Raw genomic sequence first — 20977 nt, forward strand, 5'->3', positions numbered from 1 at the left:
GGAAGGAAGGAAGGAAGGAAGGAAGGAAGGAAGGAAGGAAGGAAGGAAGGAACTATGGGGTCCTGGGTGCTCTCTGAGCTTGGTGGTTTTCTTGCAGATATTTCATTATCCAGCTAGGTAACATCATCAGTTCTAAAAGGACGTGGAATTGAGGGAGGGAGGGAGGACTATGGGTTCCTGGGTGTTCTCTGAGCTTGCTGGTTTCTTGCAGACATTTCATGACCCAGCTAGGTAACATCATCAGTGCTAGACGGGAATGGAGTTTGTGGAGGGGAGGAGAAAGAGAAGGGAGAGAGGAAAAGCAGGAGGAGGAATGTGGGGGTCTTTGAGTTTGGCTCAAAGGCTCTTTGCAGACGTTTCATGACCCAGCTCGGTGCTAGAAGGGAGTGGGGTTTGCTCTCTGCTTATATACAAGTAGCTTGCTTGCTGATGATGTTACCTAGTTGGGTCATGAAACGTCTGTACGAAACAACCGAACTCAGAGAGCACCAAGGACCCCTCAAAATTTCTCATGTATTGTCTTATCAATCCAGCCCACCTTGCAGAGGTACCTGTGGGAAATGCAATGCAATTCAGTTATAAAATGCGCAATTAAAAGATGCGTCTTACTCGTAAATGCTGATATGCGGGGACAAGGGCCGCTGAGATTTGGTGTTCTTCTCCCAAAACTTAGCCATTTCTTCCTTCGCCGTCGTCCCCATGGGGACCACACTGGAACCAAACCACAGAGAATGTGTTAGGAGGCAGGCCCCAAACACCCAATAATGCATACAGGTAGTCCTTGTCTTACGACCATTTGTTTAGCAACCGTTCAAAATCCTCCCTCCCTCCCTCCCTTTAGCGCAGGGGTCTTCAAACTTGGCCCTTTGATGACTCGTGAACTTCAACTCCCAGAATTCCTCAGCCTTTCTTTTTTTAAAATCCTTCTTAAGAAAGTGGTAACCGTTAACTTTTTTTCTTCTTCAATAGCATCAGAAACTTACTGTGGCATGGAGGACCCCGGGCTGAGGCGTAGGCAGAGGCAGCGCCGGCTTGCTAACCTGAAAGAGCCAAAATTACAGGATTTATAGGCAGGAGTTTGTTCTCTTTTAGGGCAGGGGTCTTCCAACGTGGCCCTTTTAGGACTTGCGGACTTCAACTCCCAGAATTCCACAGGCAGGCATGTCTGGCTGAGGAATTCTGGGAGTTGAAGTCCACAAGTCATCGAAGGGCCACATCTGAAGTCCCCTGCTCTGGGTATCAGCCTACCTCACAGGGTTAGGGTCAGGGTTTTTCTTGAAGGCCCAGATGATATTTTGAGAACAAGGTTGTTCCTAACAGCTGAGGGGCAGCAAGGCAGCTTCTGTGGCTGAGGGAGGACTCGAACCCAGGTCTCCACAATGCTATTCCGACACTTTCCTTAGCTGGCTTTGATTATAATAGTAATAATAATAATAATAATAATAATAATAATAATAATAATAATAAAAAAGCTGGAAGGGACCTTGGAGGTCATCTAGTCCCTGCTTCAGACCCAGATTTCAAACCAATCCAGCCACTCTTGCTCAGAGATGCTGTCAATACTAGCCATCACCAATAGAGGGCGCTGTGCCTGCGGGGCATTCAGACGTGCGCATAGACACGTGTACACTCTTTTTGTTTTTTTTTTAGATACCGGGTCTGACTCGCTCCCTTTTGCGAGGCACAGCTCTGGAAGGGACGGGTTACGGTGCCCATCATCCCCGGCTTGCATGGGAGGTGTGGTCCAGCCCGCTTCGGGAGCCAGCCGGGGATGATGGGTTGTGCAGTCCGACGCCTTCCCACCCCAGTAGGGAGGGGAAAGGACGGACCGGGCAGGCAGGAGGGCGAAACACGTGTCTTTGCGTACGAGGGAATCCGCCCCCCCGCAGCCGGGGCGCTCTCGAGGTCACCCCGCAGCCTCCCAGCGCGTCGGGATCCGCTTTCCCAGCCCCGAACACGCGTGTTTCTCCACTCCGGGGATGCGGAAAGCCCTTCCACACGAGACGGGCCCACCGCGGGGATCCCCCTCCCCCCTTTTTTCTCCGCCCGTCCGCGGTCACCTCAAGACGGAGGCCGCCATCTTGGCCGGGAAGCGCTGCGAGCGGGACGCAGCGCGCGGTGACGTCACTGCCCGACTTCCGTCGCCGGAGGCCGGGAAGGGCGGAAGCCGGAAGGAGCCGGGCTTCAGCACGTGCGCTTGGTAGGAGCCCTGGGAGCAGGTTGCCCTTCCAGACTACACTACCCATCTCTCCTACCCGGGGATGGGGGGGAGTGTAGTCCGAAAGGATCGGCTGGCGACCTGCCGGGTTGCGTGCCGCGTGTCCCTCTGCTGCCTTCTGCTGCTTGAGCATGTGCAGAGCGCCATTCGTCTGAAATGGGATAGGGTTTCCCGCATGTCCCTCTGCTGCCTTCTGCTGCTTGAACATGTGCAGAGAGCCATTCGTCTGAAATGGGATAGGGTTTCCTGCCTGAGCAGGGGGTTGGACTACATGACCTCCAAGGTACGTTCCAACATTATTATTATTATTATTATTATTATTATTATTATTATTATTATTATTATTGTTGTTGTTGTTGTTGTTGTTGTTGTTGTTGTTACTGTTACTGTTACTGTTACTGTTACTGTTACTGTTGGTTGTTGTTGGTTGTTGTGGTTGTTGTTGTTATGAACAGCTAGTGTTTTCATAGGGTAGCCCCTGCATTACTGCTCTCCTCCACCACAACGGAGAGCCCAACATTTCTGTGGTTAAGTGAGACATTTGTTCAGCGCGTTTTGCCTCGTTTTATGACCTGGCTTGCCGCAGCTGTTAAGCGAACCACCCCAGTTGATAAGTTACTACCCTGGTTGTTCAGTTGTGAAGCTGGCTGCCCCATTGATTTTGGCTCGTCAGAAGGTGGCCAAAGGGGATCACGTGGCCCGGGGACTCTGCAACCGTCATAAATATGATCCAGTTGATCACATGACCCTGGGACACAGCAATGCTCATAAGTAACGAACCAGTTGCCGAGTGTTTGAATGTTGATCGCATGATCTTGGGGTTGCTGCAAAGGTGGTTAGTCTGAAAAATGGACATAAGTCCCTTTTTTAGTGCGGTCGTAACTTTCTTGCAGACGGTTCATGACCCAACTAGACAACATCATCAGGGTTAGGAGGAGACGGGATTGCTCTCTGTTTATGTAAAATCAGCTGCCTTGCAGAAACAGCAAACCCTATTTCCTTCTAGCACTGATGATGTTGTCTAGTTGGGTCACAAAACATCTGCAAGAAACCAAGCTCAGAGAGCACCAAGGACCCCACAGTCCTCCTCCTCCTCACCCCCCCCTCCCTTCTAGCACTGATGATGTTACCTAGCTGGGTCACCAAACGTCTGCAAGAAAACCACCAAGCTCAGAGAGCACCAAGGACCCCACAGTCCTCCTCCTCCTTCCTTCTAGCATCGATGATGTTACATAGTTGGGTCATGAAATGTCTGCAAGACAACCACCAAGCTCAGAGAGCACCAAGGACCCCACAGTCCTCCTCCTCCTCCTCCCATTCTTCTCCTTCTCCATTCTGCAATTCCCCCCTCTTTTGTAGCACTGATGATGTTACCTAGTTGGGTCACCAAACGTCTGCAAGAAAACCACCAAGCTCAGAGAGCACCACAGGCTACAAATATTCTCTAAATAAATAAATAAACAGCAGTTTGCAAACCCAACATCTTCCAACTGCCCACTTCGGACTTGGCTAAGACCAAAGAGAGCACAACACATGTCTGTGTGTTTTCTGGAATGTGTGACGCCTACTAAAAACTGCAATTGTACTGAAATAGTGGCCCGAGAGGAAGATTTTTAAAAAGATTTGCAGGAAGGTGCCAGGGTCTGTTTGTGACCTCTTGATTTTTCTTCTGCCTTAGGGTTTTATGTTATCCACTTTTGTGACAATTTTCGACCCCACGATGAACAAAATCTGAAAGCTCTCTTGTGTGTGCGTTTGTCTAGCGTTCCACCTTTTTGAACCCAGGTCAGCTGAGGTTTTCCCCAGGCTGCCAACTGCAATGGGTTTCCCAAAATAGGGAACTTTTTAATTCTGCAAAAGAAGTTCTAGAAGGGATGAGGAGGACTGTGGGGTCCTTGGTGCTCTCTGAGCTTGGTGTTTTTCTTTCAGACGTTTCATGACCCAACTAGGGAACATAATGAGTGCTAGAAAGTTGTAGAGTTTACTCGGGCGGGGGAGAGGAGGAGGAGGAAGAGGAGAAGGAGAAGGAGAAGAAGGAGGACAACTGTGGGCTCCTTGATGCTGTCTGAGTTCGATGCTTTTCTTGCAGACGTTTCATGACCCAACTAGGTAACATCATCAGTGCTTCAACTCTAAGCTACCAATCTTCTCTGCTGTTGGAATTTACCCTGCCAGCCATGGATTCCGTGTCCTAAAAAAAGGCTTAAAACTGAAATTACAGGACACCCCCCCCCCTTCCTGGCCCTGGCCGAAGGCTCTGCCTCCGAAGGGAGGCGAGAAAAATGACATTGTTCAGAGGCTGTGCCCTCACCCACAGTTTGCTAAGAATGCAGCCTCTTTGCCCAGCTATGCTCGCAGGCTGCTGAACAATAGCCACTATAAATGCAAGCTTTTATGTTTTGTTCTCTTTGGGGGGGGGGGCAAACCGGTTCATCTTTGCACCCCCCCTCTGTTTTTTTTCTCCCCAAACGCCACCTTCTCATTGGTTCCAGATTTCTGCAGAGATAGCATCCTTCGGGGCAGGCGGGTTCTTAAACCAAGGGTGCCCCCCTCTCCGGCATTCGACGGGAAGGCGTCCTCGGCCTTGCTACCAGCTCTTCCCCTCCATGTGGCTGGGACTCGGACACTAACCCAAAAAAATGGGGGGTCCAGCCGACGCCGGAAAGGGCCAAGCCTTCCTATGGTCGCTCCTCGTGTGCACCGTGGGTAAGTTGCACGACGCTCAAGGGAAAGATTTCGAAAACTTAGAAAAATCTCAAAAGAGATCACTGGAGGGGCCAACGTCGTAAGTATCCAAAGGCAGAAGATCAGAGTCGGAAGGGACCCTGGAGGTCTTCTAGTCCAACCCCCTGCTCAAAGCAGGAGACCTTAGACATTTCAGGCAAATGGTTGTCTTCAAAAGTGAAGACCACGGAGGAAGAACTAATTAAGAGAATTTTAGACTGTGCAGAAATGGATAGATTGACATGGAAGGGAAAAGAGAAAGAAGATTCAGTATATTTTAGAACACGGGACCATTTTTATCAGTGGCTATTAAAACGAGCTAGAGAGAAAGGAACGTGATATGTGCTATGTAACATTAAATATGTATTAAGAAGAAGAAGACTATCGGGTGAAGAGAAGATTTAAGAACTATATTATTAACTAACATATTGATTATGAAAATATAGAAACTAATCGTTACTGATTGTTTTTTAAACCCATGAATCCAGACAACAAACATGCTGTTTGCTAAATACTAAAGAATGTTATCCCATAAAATTAATTTTCGAATCTCAGAAGGGTGTGGCTAGCTGATGAGAGCTAAATAGCTCAAAATAGCTATACTAGCCTCCCTTTAACTCTTTGTCGGCAAAATCTAAACTTAAATAGTTTATCGCAGTAGCAACTTTAGCCTGTAAATGCTCCTAGATTGAAGATGAAAGGCAAAAGCAATATTTGGGTAGACCAGGTGTTCTATTAGACCGGTGTCATCTATTTGGTGTTTTTTTTTTCAACCCTCCCTGATCGTGGGGTCCTTTAGGGGTAGACTGCCTCTGAAGCCGGAGGCTCTACCCTGGGCATAGATTGTTGAGAACCAGCCCCGAGCATCTTCTCTTGAGCTCTCCTGCTTTCCTAATATGATTTCCATAGCATTGTGGCTTTGGGATCTGAGCTTTGGATTTTTCTCTCCGGTGCTGCAGCATGGGCTATGTAGTTCTTCCACCCTCTGCAAGTTTGCTAAGTCCTTTTTGTCATGCTTAAGAGGACTGAAGCAGAAGCCATTGCTTCACTGGCCGTTCTGCATACCTGTTCACCTTCAGATTTCTGGGCGTGGCTTGGTTAATGATGGTTTGGATCGTGGTTTAGTTCAAGGGATGGCTGATTCGAAGGCAATTCTAGAAAAATTCTGCAAATTCCAGGGAAAAATTAGATTACTGGCGATTTATTTCTCAAAGCCTCAAAACGTTTCTATCATATGTTCAATTTTCTCCAAAAATGGTGCGTCTGAATAAAATCCTCAATAAAATCTAGGCCGGGTTTTGCGTTCCAAGCTTTCTGATGTTGGGATTTTGGGAAAATTAAGAGGAAGGATCAATTTAAGGAGATTTGGTGGGGGGGAAAGACATGATGATGGTGACGAATTTGTAAATGACGGGGCCATTGAGAGCCACGTAGCCAACAATCCGAAGTTAACAAAAGTCAAAATCTCCAACTATATTGCAAGCTACGCCAACGCTTCTGTCTTTTAATAACATGCATAAATCCAAAAAGTGCCTCCAATTTAAAGCAAGGGAAAGCAGTGACTCTACCTTGCTTAATTGAATAATTAACAATCACGATACCTCTTATCGTTCTGAGAAACAATTGGATCTTGTCACGCCTTAAAACCTGAGTAATGGGGTTCACACAACACAGAGACTTTGATGGCTTGTGGTTTGTTTGGGGGAAAAAAACACCCTTGGGCTGAGTTTTCCTCTTGTGGTTACCCCCAAAGTGGACAAAACATGGTTTGTAGGATGAGTGAAACTGGGGGAACTACCGCCTGCCTTGAAAGTTCACGGATGGCTTTAATCTAGAAAACGATTGATTTATTAAACTTGTATGTCTTTAATCTAGAAAACGATTGATTTATTAAACGTGTATGCCCATCTCAGTGTCTCGAAAGCACAACCCTGTTTTTCTGTTGTTTGGGATGCAGCGAAGTTTCTCATTTTTTCCAACTGGAAGAAAAAAAATTGCACCCATTACGGTGCCAGACAGATTAAATTGGTTCCCGTTCAGCCGAAAAGCAAAGCGCATTAGCAGAACAAAGCAATATATTTTATAGTGCTCTGAAATCTCTTCCTATTATCTTCAGAGGAGTTCATATGGGAACCGGGCGTGGGAGAACAAACCCAAGTAAGAATTGTGTTTTACTAGACACAGGTTTGACCTGACAAATTAAATTTATCTCTGATTATAATTGCCCCAGCATCCACGATGCTAATCCTGGTAGAACATGTCTTGTCTTTAGCTTTTACAGTAATTATTTTCTATGCAATTTCTGCTTTGCAAAGGTTTGCAGGACATTCATTCTCAGAAATAGAGGCTGTTTTTAAATTTGGGAATCCCCAAAAAGTTTTCTTGCTCCGAAAAGCGACAATAATCGTAAGATTATGATCGTAAGATTGAAGAGAAAGAAAAAGAAGAAATTGAGAAAGGAAGGGACGACGCAAAGAATTAGGAGAGCAGAAGATCCAAAGATTTTTGTTCGGTTCAGAATTGACCCTTCCAAATCTGAATTGACAGATCGCACTAAGCCACAATGTAGCCACGATTCTTAGCTTAGTGCAATGCGTATGAACCCATATAGGACTGAAGCCTGCGGTGGTTTTTTTTAGGGAAATGTAATTTTTCCTTGCTTTTCCTAATACAATGGAAATAGATTTCAATCAGTCCTGAGTTCGGATTTAAATCAGATCATCTCATCCTGTTGAACTGACCAGATCAGTGGGATGGGTTGATCTAATTTAAATCTGATATGATTCTGAATCCAGGAGCAACTGTCCCTTTTTCTGGGTCAGTTGAATGGGTTTGGTTAATCTAATTTAAAATCTGATATGATTTTGATCTCAGGACCCAATAAAGTCTATTTTCCCTTTGCACCCCCATTGGCAGATGTCAGCTTCACCCAGACCTTTGCTTTTTAAAATGTGACATTTAATTATGACTGATATTTATATTAGTCCAAACCTCAGCCCGGCACATCTATCTTCCCCACAATTTTCTTAATTGCAGCCAGGAGGTTAAATAAAAAGAATTTTTAAACGATGTGATAAATCTCTAGGTAGTTTAATTCTACCCATTTTTCTTACATCTCCATCTTAACCTCCTCCTTATGAATTCTCGAAAATGTATTTTGGAGCAGGAGATGTTCCCAAGGAAAAGACACCCACCCACCCCCGATTGAAAATGGGGTTTGGGAAATAGGAAAGGAGCTTGGTGAAGATCTAAGAAGCAAATATTCTTAATTTCTCTGAACGTATTTTTCACAGTCCGAGTACCTACGCAATGCAATAAAAAAAATACTGCCAGTTTATTTCCATCCGATACCAAAGGTTGAACCAGGAGGGTTATTTTTACTGTGTTCTTTAGTCAGATGCCCTGAGCCCTGGAGAGACAGACTACAGCACTGCAGACAATGTAATTTCCTGGTTTATTTAAGATGGGCAAAGGGGATTGAGGTTTATGAACCGTGCAAATCTGGGCTGACATGCTTCACCCAGCTGTTCCTTGCCGAAATGGGTGAAAAGAAGCAGAAATGCCGAGTTCTATTCGCTTTCAAAACCCCCAGTGACCGGGAAGCCAAAAGGAGCATTTGATTTATGTTTTATTTTAGAGGTTTTTATATCCCGTGTTTATTACTTTTATAAATAAGTCAAGATGATGAAGGTACTTAATGCTTAAGGCGAACTGCTTTAAAAAAAATTAAAGCAAAAGTTACAGCGACGGTGGAGATTAGAAATGAGGAGTGGGTGAATCCTGGAATGCAGTGACTTTTAAATCCGGGGAGGCAGTCCTTGGCTTAGAAGAAAAGAAAAGAGGAAAGGAAAGGAAAGGAAAACGAGAAGGAAGGAAGGAAAGAAGAAGAGAGAGAAAGAGAAAAGGAAGGAAGGGAGAAAGGAAAAGAGAAATGGAAGGAAAGAAGGAAGGAAGAAAACAAAAGAGAAATGGAAGGAAAGAAGGAAGAAAACAAAGAGAAAGTGAAGGAAGGAAAGGAGTGAGAGAGAAAAGGAAGGATGGAAGGAAGGAAAGGAAGGAGAAAAAGAAAGGGAAGGAAGTAAGGAAGGAGAAAGAAAGGGAAGGAAGTAAGGAAGGAGAAAGGAAGGGAGGAAAGGAAGAAAGAGGAAGGAAGGAAGGAGAGAAAGAGGGAGAACGAGATGGAAGGAAATTTTATTTTGCCATTGCTATAAGTTAAAGGCATCTCAGTCACAATTTGATTTGATAGGAAACTCTTTCTGTACACAGGTTAGAAGGTGCTAATCAAACGCCGCGATTAAATTTTCAATTTATTTTCTTTTACGGTTGCCACAGGCACCCACCGCTATCTCTTGCCATCCCTGAGCGTTAATATTTTTTTCCTCCTCTCTCTTTTTCAAAATCCCCTATTGTTCCACTTGCTCTTCTGTCTGCTTAATCTTCTATTATCCCTCAGCTTCTGTGCAAACTCGGTGAGCGAAAAGCTTTGGCTTGATCAACCCCACCCCGAGTCACGTCGCCTTCCTGCCTTGTCTGCAGAAGGAATCTTCAACCCTCCCCAGCTTTCCAGTTGGGACTACATAAACCATGAGGAGGATGAGCCGTTTAGGAAAGCAAAGCTTATTTGCCCGGAAAGACTCTCAAGTGTCTCCACCGATAAATTAAAACCTCCCTCCGTTTGAAACTGCAAACCGGGGCGTGGTGAATATTTCAGGAGAAACCCATTTCTTCAGCTCTGTTCCGTTTAGAATCATGAGGACTAGAATCTTTAAGAGAGGCTTAAACATCAGGCTGCAAGTTAGAGGCAGCTTCTTTGCATAGGTTTAATCCCAATTGCTAAAGCAGACCTAAGGAAAAGCTCAGTTAAAAACCTCAAAGGATTTGTGGCAAATTAAGGCCTGGGATGAGACATCATCTCAGGCCTTCAGTAAACCATGGTTAAACCAGCTTGGAAAGCCTTACATAGAGAGGAATATCTGAAACGATCTACTTTCCCCCTCCTAATCCGTTCCTCAAAGCAATTTATTATTATTTTCTAAAGCAGATAAAGAAATATCTTTATTCTTTGTTAAAGGAGGAATTTCAAATTTAATCGATGTAGCTCTGGACCCCCCACAAAACCTTTAAAAAACTTTACAACCGTTAACAGAGGGCTTATTTCAATTTATTTTGTCCTTTAAAGGGGCAAGCCTAGCTAGCTAAAAAGATGAGGGAATGTCGTTTGTGCTATCCAGAGAGCAGAAATCCTGCCCATCGCTTTAAGCCAAATGTTGGTTTTTTGATTGGGCTGTGAGAAGTGGTACATCCAAATATATTTTGTTCTTTGGACCGTTTGCATCTTCCCTTAAAACAGGAATCCACAATGGTCTGAGAATCAGGGTCTCCAAGTTAATCCAGTTAGCAAACTTCCTCAAACAAGTTATCCACATATCAAAGGAGAAGGTCTGCAAACACAAGAGTTAATGAAATTACGTCTCCCAGCAGAATTGTATGTTCACAAGAATACATACACGTAGGGATGCCGTAGATGTAAGAGTGAGGACTTTACATACGTGACTTTTTTCAGGGCCTTTATAACCCCGAACGGTCGCTAAACGAACAGTTGTAAAACGAGGACGGTCTGGGCTCTATATCTGCCATCAGTCCGGTTCCCCAAAACCAGACTTTTCAAGACTCATTTTAAACAACGGCAACCTGGGGTTTGTAACAGTTCCAGGTTGTCATTTTTGTGTAGATGGGCACAAAATTGTGCCGAAAAAGGGGGGAAAAAATAGGGAGGGTTAAGTTTTTTTTTCCAGCCAAAAACCAGGAGGGAAAATTCCCACTCAATCCGACGGCCTCAGCAGTTTGGAATTTGCACCCCAAAGGCGGTAGAGAAGAGGAGGATTGTTCGGCTACACAAAAGGGTCCTTTGATTGCAAATGTCGCAATTTTGAGATCACTCAGCAATGTCCTGCCGTGTGCTTCAAGGAGCGACCGAGGATCACAAGGGGTTTTTTTATGGAAGGAACTACCCACTTCCCAAACGGAGGGGTGGGAAGGCAGAAAAGGGGGGGAAAGAAATCCACAAAAAAAAAAACCCCACCCCAAAGCGCCTTGTGGGTTTTTGTATCACAACAATGAGGCGGTGTCTCTCTCTCTTCTTTCTCCTTCCTTCGTTTTATTGATTTGATTTTTATTTGTCGGGTTTTTATCCCACCTTCATTAGTTTTATCAATAAATCAAGGTGGTGAGCAGACCTCATCCTGGCTCAAAGGGACTGGCCCAAAGTCATTGATTGACATAGGTAACTATAGAAATTGAATCAATCAATCAATCATGGTTTCCGGATGTGGCAACTGTCAACGGATTGACTTTTGGGCTTTGAAATTTCATTTAACCTGTTTGTTGCTAAGTGGTGTTGCCTTTTTGGGATCTGGACAGGAGCCTTAGGAAAGTGATCAGGGATTTACCCATTCATTAATTTACCGATTAATTTCACCTCTGTCTGCTTTTTTTTTATTTTCCTGCAGTGCTCTCTCCAACCTTGGCCATCAAAGTTTACACGGCAAACGAGATCCACGGTACGGTGGGATCTAAAATTAAGCTCTCTTGCTCTTTCTGGTCCAACGAGTGGATCTCCGACGACATTTCCATCACTTGGCACTTTCAGCCGGAACGTGGAAAGGACAGCATTTCGGTAAACAAAAATTATATTTTTGTATCTATCGATACAATAGAACTTGCTAAAAGAGGAGAAACTTCAATATTGTAGAACTACATATAATATTTTGGCTGTGACACTTCAGATGACCACCAGAGGGCCAGAGCAAAAACAGAGTGTTAGCCTCTGCCGCCCTCTTGTGGTTCCATTTATATTGCAGCCCTGATCTGATTCTTCTCGTGCAGGTGGTAATTTTCGTCCCACCAATTCTTCTGCTCTTATTCAACCCCAGATATTTCACTACGCCAAAGGCCAGCACTACATTGACAACGTTGGGTCCTTCAAGGAGCGCATCGAGTGGATCGGGGACCCTCGCTGGAAAGACGGTTCCATTATCATCCATGACCTGGAATATACCGACAACGGGACCTACACTTGCGATGTCAAAAACCCGCCGGACATTGTGGGGAGAACATCACAAGTCACCCTCTACGTCTTTGAGAACGGTAATGCTCGTTGACCGGCGAGAAATTGTTTGTGGGGTTACTAGGATCTTCCCGTTTTTAATAAGTGTGACGCCACAACTTTTGGGGCGAACTGACGTTTCTGGTCTAAGGGAACGAAGGGAGGGAAGGAAAGGAAAGGGAAGGAAAGGGAAGGGAAAGGACTCAATGGACCAGGATGCAGGGTTTCTACGGGGAAAGGTCAACCTTTTGGGGTGATGTGTGAATGGGTGGCTGGAATAAAATGATTGAGTGGAGGCAGGACTGCTGAACAAACCGAGTTGGAAATGTATATTTTAATAACATTCCCTCCTCCTCTTCCTCCTTTTCCATCTTCTCCTCCATCATCTCCTCCTTTTCCATCTTCTTCTCCATCACCTCCTCCATCACCTCTTCTTCTTCCTCCTCCTCCTTCTCCTCCTCCTCCTCCTCCTCCTCCTCCTTCTTTTCCATCTTCTCCTCCATCACCACCTCTTCCTCCATCTCGTCCTTCTCCATCTTCTCTTTCTGCTTCTCCTTTTCTTTGTCCATCTCCATCTTCTCCTTTTCCTCCTTCATCTCCTCCTCCTCCTCCTCCATCTTTTCCTCACCTTTGTCCATCTTCTCCACCCCTCCGTCTCTCTCTCTTTCTCCTCCTCCCTTTCTTCTCCAGTTCCTACCAGATACGGCGAAGTCCTGGGCGGCGTCATCGGAGGTGTCTTGGCTGTGGTCTTAGTGGTCCTGCTGATAGCCTACCTCATCAGGTACTGCTGGCTGAGGAGACAAGCCACCCTCCAGAGACGGCTCAGGTAAAAACAGAAATCCCCCCCCCCGCAGTTCCTCTACCGCTATCCTTCTCTCGCTAAAGTTGCAGGAAATCCTTCGTTCGAGATCCCTTTGCCAGCTTTCCAGCCTCAGGCCAGGCTGGGGGATGATGGGAATTGTAGTCCTGCCTCACCGGTGGGCCTCTGATTCGCTTTCGGCTCTCTTAGCCTTGCCTGGAGTTGCGGCAGTGTTTCTTCCTAAGGAAGCAACTGGGGAGGGGTGGGGGGAGGGCTACGCTAATCCCACCACAAAGTCTTCTCCCTCCCACTCGCTTTTAAACACAAAGCACGCACCCCACACACACACACACATGTACCGCAATGAGAGAGGGAGCAAAGAAAGGAAAGCGGCAATTTCCCCACGTGTGTGTGTGTGTGTGTTTAAATCCGTTAATTGCCAGGCATATGGGTGCAGGATTTGAGAATAATTGAGGGGTTTAGGCAAGGGGCTTCCTTGCTCGGAAAACGGCTCCCCAGTTTTCATCATTGCACCTCAACGCGCATCTCTGTTCTTGTCTCCAATTAGCGCGATGGAGAAAGGGAAACTGAGGCTGGGGAAGGATTCTTCTAAACGGCGTCATCAGGTGAGCCTTTGAGGGCGTGAGAGGAAAACGTCCCGCCCCAAGTAAGAATCTGTTAGACTTACAGGTAGTCCTCAACGTACGGCCGTAATTGAGCCTGCCTAGTTTGTCTGAAACGGTATAGGGTTTCCTGCCTGGGCGGGGGGTTGGACTAGAAGACCTCCAAGGTCCCTTCCTACTATTCTATTCTATTCTATTCTATTTTCATCCATTCTCTATTCTATTCTATTCTATTCTATATTTCTTATTCTATTCTATTCTATTCTCATCCATTCTCTATTCTATTCTATTCTATTCTTCATTCTCTTATCTATTCCATTCTATTCTATTTTCATCCATTCTCTATTCTATTCTATTCTATTTTCTATCCATTCTCTATTCTATTCTATTCTATATTTCTTATTCTATTCTATTCTATTCTCATCCATTCTCTATTCTATTCTATTCTATTCTATTCTATTCTATTCTATTCTATTCTATTCTTCATTCTCTTATCTATTCTATTCTATTCTATTATTTCTTATTCTATTCTTATCCATTCTCTGTTCTATTCTATTCTATTCTATTCTATTCTATTCTATTCTATTCTATTCTATATTTCTTATTCTATTCTATATTTCTTATTCTATTCTATTCATTCCTTATTCTATTCTATTCTATTCTATTCTATTCTATTCTATTCTTATTTCTTATTCTATTCTATTCTATTCCCTGGGCAACTTCTCTTCTTTTCTCTCCCCTCTTGACAGACCCCCGTCCTGTACGCCATGCTGGACCACAGCCGCCTAACCAAGAGCGACAAGAAATCCAGGGGAGGCTTTGGAGACTCGCGCAAAGATAAGAAATAGCGGTTAGCCGGCAGAGAAGGTATCGAGAAGAAGGCGGCCAAGAGGCAGGTGGTCATGACCATCGAGATGGAACCGAAGAAGGACCACCTCGAGGCCGAAGGCCTCAAGCCTGCCGTCAAGTCCCCCAGCAAGAACAGCCTCAAAAACGCGCTCATGAATATCATTAAAAGTGATTCGGCCTTATAATTCGAACACGGGGCCTTTCCTGGCCTTCCTCTTCTCCGGGCAGGGGAGGGGGGAGCCAGGAGGTCCCTTTCTCCTCCACCCAGTCCTCTTGGCTTTGCTAGGACCACCAAATCGGGGGTGCAGTACCTCTGACTGCCAGACGGGGGCAGCAAGGAGCGGTTTGCGGGTCTCTGCGGCCACCTGCTGGCCCCTTGGAAGTTTGCAGCCCACCAATGGTGCTTTAATGCACGTTTCTCAATCTTATCGTTTAATGGACTACAATTCCCAGATTTCTGGCTGGCAAATTCTGGGCGTTGTAGTCCACCCATCTTAAAGCTGAGAAACAGAAGCATAGGCGAGTTATGTGGTCATCTGTACTGCTGCGATAATCTTGACTTCAATCTGCTACAATCCAACATTTTGTCTTAGCGTTTTTGTACCCTTCCGATGTCCCCCAAACTCACCAACTCGGGTACACACGTGCGTAAATAAGTCACAAAAACCTGCAGGAGATTTGCTTATAATTTTCACTAAAGGGAGATTTCCATCAGCCCCTGGACCCCCGTTCATCGCCATGAGGATAAAGCATTCTTAAAAATTCTTAAAAATTGGCCCGAAAGATGCTAAATTGTCGTCCCCAAACGGTGCCTTCTTCTGCTCTAACCACTGTGGATCTCTTCCGCTCCGTGATTCGAGCACAGATGTAATTTTTTTTCCTGCGTTTTTTTTTTCCTTTTTAATCCAAGGATCAGATTTTAGCATCTCACAAACTCACAAAGAGGGTTTAATTTCCCTCTGGCAGGGATTCTGTCCAGGAGGGACAAAAACATCTCGTTTGCGAAAATTCTCAATTAAAACTAAAGAAGAAAAAGCTATTTTTATTTTTTTTTTTAAAAAATGCCCCAAGGACTTCTATCGCGCGCACGCGCTCTCTCTCTCTCAGATCCTAAGAGTAGCGATCCTAAAGAGAGATTTCATTTTAGGCCAAATTCGGAGCCTCCCGCTTGAGCAAAGCATCTGAGACATTTCAGGGCAGGTAAAAAAAATTATTAATCATTAAAAATAACCCACTAAGACGATCCCTAAAATTTCTCAAGGAGGGGGGTTTTGCTCATTTTAAAAGAGGCAGCCCAATTTGGCCTGCTGGGAAATTGTCGCCCCGTTTCAAATAGTTGGTGCAAACCAGCTAAACCAATTTTTCCCCCCCTACAATAGAGAGAGAGAGAGAGAAAGAAAATGCAGATTATTTTCTGCCAGTTTCCCCCAAAGTCTGTCGAAGCAGACGAATTTATATTTCTCTTCTGACTTGTTTGACATTTTCGGAGCGTCCCCCGAGAGGGAAATTAAACCATCGTCTTGACAGCCGCAAAACCTTGCCGTACGATCTGCAAAAGGGAGGTTGGGAGGAAGTTTATGATTAACCTGCGGAGATATTATATTGATTTTTTTCTCTCTATCTTCCTTGCTGTGCTCTGCCCGGTGACTGAATTCTGCATGACGTTACGTGGGTAGGCAAAGATCAAGGGTTGCATTTTCCTCCCCCCCACCCCGTTTATTCTGCTTCTGTTTTGGTGTTGTTGGTTTTATTTTTTTAATTCTGTTCAGATTAACTATTAGGACAACATGTTCCAGCAGCAACAAAACAGCCAAAAAGACAGGACGTCCCGGATCATTTTGTTAGCAAACACACGACAGCTTCAGTTCGTGTGTTTTAACAGAATCACAGAGTTGGAAGGGACCTTAGAGATCTTCTAGTCCAACCCACTTCTCCAGCAGGAATCCTTTTTTCAGACAATTTTACGTCCCTTTCTCGCCAGTGTCCTTCGACCTGTTTCTTGTCTCTACAAATCACACAAAATTGAACGACGGTGCTAAAGCCATGTACATAAGCAGACAATTCCCACAGACCCGTAACAAGACCGTTCTGTGTAGCACATGTTGTCACAAGTAGTCCTAGAAAACTAAACTGTTGTTTTCGTTTTTTGTTTTTAAACCCAACGATGTGTGTACAATTTCCTCGGGGTTTTCCCAACCCCATGGATGTCTTTCCAAAAAAACAGCCGTTGCCAAAACCAAACAGACATCATTAAAATGACAAAGAATTAATTAAAAAGACTGACATTTCTATACCAAGCTGGCTTCCTTGTGGTCTGTGATCCTGATAGTAAACTTGGAGTAAAAAAGGTAGGGGAATCCCTGCGGATGTGGCTGATTATACGAGGCGCTGCTCCTCTCCGTTTCAAGGCCATTGAGCCAGTGTTGTCCGTAGACATTTTCCACAGTTGTGGCCAGCGCGACACCACGGAGCACTGATAACTTCGCACCGGTGTGGTACCTATTTATCTACTTGCGTTTGCCTGCTTTTGAACTGCGAGGTTGGCAGGAGCTGAGATAGTGAGTGAGTGAGATAGAGAGAGAGAGAGATATCTGTCTCATCTAATCTATATATTACTCTCTATTTGTATCTATATCTATATATACCGCTATATATATCTCTATACCTATCTATATCCATCTAATCTATCATCTATATCTATCTATATATCTAATCTATATCTACATCTACGTACCTACCTATCTATATCTCTATACCTATCTATATCTATCCATCTATCTTATCTCATCTATATATCTACATCTACCTACCTACCTATTATCTATCTATCTATCATCTATCTATCTATCTATCTATCTATCTATCTATCTATCTATCTATCTATCTATCTATCTCTTATCAAACCAGAACACTAAAATCTGCAAATAGGAGCTGTGTCAAAAGTTCAGACAGAAAGAAGAAAAAAGAAGACAAAAGACCAAAACCAGGTTTTCCCCCTGATTATTTTATTAACATGCTAAACGTGTCAGTCTTCAAAGCAGGTCAGTCAGCGCCCAGGATGACATAGCTTTTATTCATTCTTGACAATGTTTCATTGCCCGTCACGAATTTCACAAACACCACCGGCCCAGAAGTGGAATGGCTGTGAGGCAGCTAAGTAGGGGGAGGGGAGAAATGTGTGCGTGCCCTTGGTGGATAGATCTAGGCTTGTTCTTGTTATATCTTGGCTCGTAATAAGCTGGGCCCTGAGGAGGGAAGCATGGCTTTGTAGCTAGCAGCCCTTTTTGTGGGTGAACGGACAGCGAATTCGGGGTGCTGAGATCTGATGGCCCCGTAGGACGGACACTGAGTTTGGTCACAACACTCGGATGCTCTTTTAGTGGAGAATGGCTTAAGGAAGTTGAAGCTGACTTCGTAAAAAGCATTTTGGACACTCAAAAATATCGTGGGAGGGAGCTCCCAATTTTGCTCACGGTTTCACTCTTATCGGTGCAAAAGATAGGTGCCTCTAGTGCAAAATATTCCTTTGGGCACTCTCGAGAAAAGTGGGAAGTGAAAAGAGACTTTTCACCCTTTTCAACACGTTGTCCAGGTTGGCATCAAGTCTCAGGACTCGATTTCCTGTTTTGAAAATAGGCTTATTTTAGAATATTAAACTAATATTTTCCCTGCATCGGGCTTATGGCTCTTTGAATGAATTTGCCGGGTTTTTCATAATGTCGGTCAGTGGAATGGAACAACTCATCATGGCCAACTTGATGCAGGACGAACTCGCCATAAAACAATTCAACAAATGCAAAAATTTAATTAATTTCGATGGGACCGTGGCCAACAATAATAAAATAAGGGAAGTCAATCTAGAAATACAAGAATTGTGTTAATTTCAAATGAAAACATGGTCACCAGTGATAAAAGGAACTGAATGAAATGATTAATACGGTGTTGAGTTGTCCCACATCGAGTTGTCAACAAGTTGGCAGCGGCAAGTTGTCCTAGACCAAGGGTAGGCAACCTTGGCTCTTTTATGACTCATGGACTTCATCTCCCAGAATTCCTGAGCCAGCATGGCTCAGCTTGGAAACCTCTCCCTTTCCCCTCAGCATGGCTGGCTCAGGAATTCTGGGAGTTGAAGTCCACGAGTCATAAAAGAGCCAAGGTTGCCTACCCCTGTCCTAGATCCTCTGTCAGACAGCGAAGGAAAAATTTGGCGACCACATTGGGACACAAAAGGAACCCGTTTTAAAATCCTACCTTTCAAACGGAACTTGAAAGTGGCTCGCAAATTTTCTGTTTTTGCAATTTTGTAAGAGGTCCTGAGTGGTCGAGATTTGGTACCCAAAGGATTCAAACTTCACAGCAAGGTTTTAAGGATTTTAGGAGAACCAACCTCGCAGGGGGGAAAAAATAATTTCCCGTCAATATGGCATTTTCACTATAAATGTTTTTAGAAATTGGCATCAAAGTGGGGGAATTGCATTCCCAATCTCCTACAAAGGGAGACTAAAATCTCGACCCTCCATTTATGGAGTAACAACCCCCCCCCTTGATGGTGGATGGGAGGAAAAAAGGATGAAGAATTTGGTTCAAATCGACCCAACGGCTATTCTAATCTTCCTAGCCTAGGTTTCCTACCTATATGTTGCCCTCGACTTACGAGCACAGCTGAACCTCAAATTTCAGTCATTGTGGTCGTAAGTTGAGGCACCCCATAATGGGTCTCAATTTCACGACTGTTTTCACAACAGTTATAAAGCGAGTCACACGGTAGTCATCCAACGAATCACGTGGTCGTTCTTCCGAATGGCTGTTTTTTGCCAGGAAGCAGCAAAAAAGGTCACAAACAGCGACCGTGGGACAATGCAACCGTCACAAATGTAAGCTGGTTGCCGAGTTCCTCAACTGCTAATCTGTGCCGACAGAGGCACGGCAGTCATAACTTCGAGGATGAGTCAGAAGTAGATTTTTTTTAAAGATCGTTGTAACCTCGACCGCTGGTTAAACAACTGGTCGTAAGTCGAGGATGTAGCGACATCTCTCATTCTGCCCGTTATCGGTGGCTTCCGGCGAAGCAGAGTGGAAGGCGTGTGTGCGCTCAGAGGCCCCTTCCACCCACCCCACTCCATCCCCTCCCTTCCTCTGCTTTGACCATTTTTCCAGGACGTGCAAAAATTAAATTAAATGAAGATCAGAGGACCCCCCTTCCTCGGGGTGGGAAGACAAGAGAGGAAATGGAATTGCGGCGGGTTTGGGGGACGGGAGAAGGAAAAGCGCATCAAGGCGAGGCGGGAAGACTCCAGAAAAGCTCAGGAACTGGGGTCCTGTTTCCGTTTTTGGAAACGCCGAAATTTCCCTTGGATGGCGAGAGCGGCTTTCTCCGTTTCCGGGGCATTTAAATCAATATCAATTTCTTCCTCTTCGGGCTCCGTTTTCTTGGCGGTTTCAGCTTTGTCTGCAGGGAGAAAGAAATCAGTGGAGTTTTTCAGCCTGGTTGCAAACGAGACCCTCGTTAGACCAAACAACGCCCACCTCCGGCCTCCAAAATAATAATAATAATAATAATAATAATAATAATAATAATAATAATAATAATAATAATAATAATAATAATAATAATAATAATAATAAAAGTTGGAAGTGACCTTGGAGGTCATCGAGTCCAACCCCCTGCTCAGGCAGGAAACCCTACACCATTTCAGACAAAGGGCTGTCCAATCTCTTCTTAAAAACCTCCAGTGATGAGGAAGGAAGGAAGGAAGGAAGGAAGAGCAGAATAACAAAATAACAGGGTTGGGAGGGACCTTGGAGGTCATCTAGCCCAACCCCCTGCTCAGGCAGGAAACCCTATACCATTTCAGACAAATGGCTGTCCAGTCTCTTCTTAAAAACTTCCAGTGTTGGAGCATTTACTGCTTCTGGAGGCAGGTTGTTCCACTGGTTAATTGTTCTAACTGTCAGAAAGTTTCTCCTTAGTTCTAGGTTGCTTCTCTCCTTGGTTGGTTTCCATCCGTTGCTTCTTGTCCTGCCTTCAGGCGCCTTGGAGAATAGCCTGACTCCCTCTTCTTTATGGCAGCCCCTGAGATACTGAACACCGCTATCATGTCCCCCCTCGTCCTTCTCTTCGTTAAACTAGACCTACCCAATTCCAGCAACCGTTCCTTGTGTGTTTCAGCCTCCAGTCCCCTAATCATCTTTGTTGCTTTTCTCTGTACTCTTTCTAGAGTCTCAGCCTAAGTTGAATATTTTAGATATTTCCCCCCCCCCAGTTCCCAGTACCTTTGAATGGGTAGCTGGAGTCCTGTGGGGTTATTGGTTTGAGCATAAGGTACAGATAGGGGTATGGGTAAAAAAAGACAGGGTGATTTAGGAGGAAAAAATAGTAGGACATTCCTGACAGTTAGAACAATTAACCAGCGGAACAACCTGCCTCCAGAAGCGGTGAATGCGCCAACACTGGAAGTTTTTAAGAAGAGACTGGACAGCCATTTGTCTGAAATGGGATAGGGTTTCCTGCCTGAGCAGGGGGTTGGACTAGATGACCTCCAACGTCCCTTCCAACTTTATTATTATTATTATTATTATTATTATTATTATTATTATTATTATTATTATTATTATTATTATTATTATAACTGGAAAAAGTGATTTTTTCACAATGATGA

At 44.6% G+C, this 20977-nt stretch overlaps 3 protein-coding genes across 3 annotated transcripts in view; 1 reads left to right on the forward strand and 2 right to left on the reverse strand.

Annotated features, from left to right (window-relative positions):
• Positions 1–2091, reverse strand: part of SDHC (succinate dehydrogenase complex subunit C) — a 6724-nt gene extending 4633 nt beyond the window's left edge. Inside the window, exons 1-3 of the mRNA XM_015821510.1 lie at positions 2061–2091; positions 984–1040; positions 610–711 (exon numbers count right to left, since the gene is read on the reverse strand). Coding sequence (XP_015676996.1) covers positions 610–711; positions 984–1040; positions 2061–2080 — 179 coding nt within the window. The 5' untranslated portion in view covers positions 2081–2091. The remainder of the gene's footprint in view (positions 1–609; positions 712–983; positions 1041–2060) is intronic.
• A 2636-nt stretch (positions 2092–4727) lies between these two features.
• On the forward strand, positions 4728–14554 carry MPZ (myelin protein zero). The gene is made up of 6 exons (XM_015821522.1): positions 4728–4924; positions 11452–11618; positions 11875–12088; positions 12738–12873; positions 13415–13472; positions 14219–14554. Exons 1-6 carry the CDS (start codon positions 4858–4860, stop codon positions 14315–14317), a joined length of 741 nt encoding a protein of 246 aa, XP_015677008.1. The 5' UTR covers positions 4728–4857; the 3' UTR covers positions 14318–14554.
• Positions 14555–19621: 5067 nt separating this feature from the next.
• PCP4L1 (Purkinje cell protein 4 like 1) lies at positions 19622–20637 on the reverse strand. The gene is made up of 2 exons (XM_015821490.1): positions 20592–20637; positions 19622–19767 (listed from the first exon to the last, which is right to left on the reverse strand). The coding sequence occupies exons 1-2, from the start codon at positions 20635–20637 to the stop codon at positions 19622–19624; spliced, it is 192 nt and encodes a 63-aa protein (XP_015676976.1).
• Positions 20638–20977: the final 340 nt, after the last annotated feature.

This window comes from Protobothrops mucrosquamatus, unplaced genomic scaffold, assembly GCF_001527695.2.
Source record: "Protobothrops mucrosquamatus isolate PMUCROS unplaced genomic scaffold, P.Mucros_1.0 scaffold1339, whole genome shotgun sequence".
Taxonomy (NCBI): domain Eukaryota; kingdom Metazoa; phylum Chordata; class Lepidosauria; order Squamata; family Viperidae; genus Protobothrops; species Protobothrops mucrosquamatus.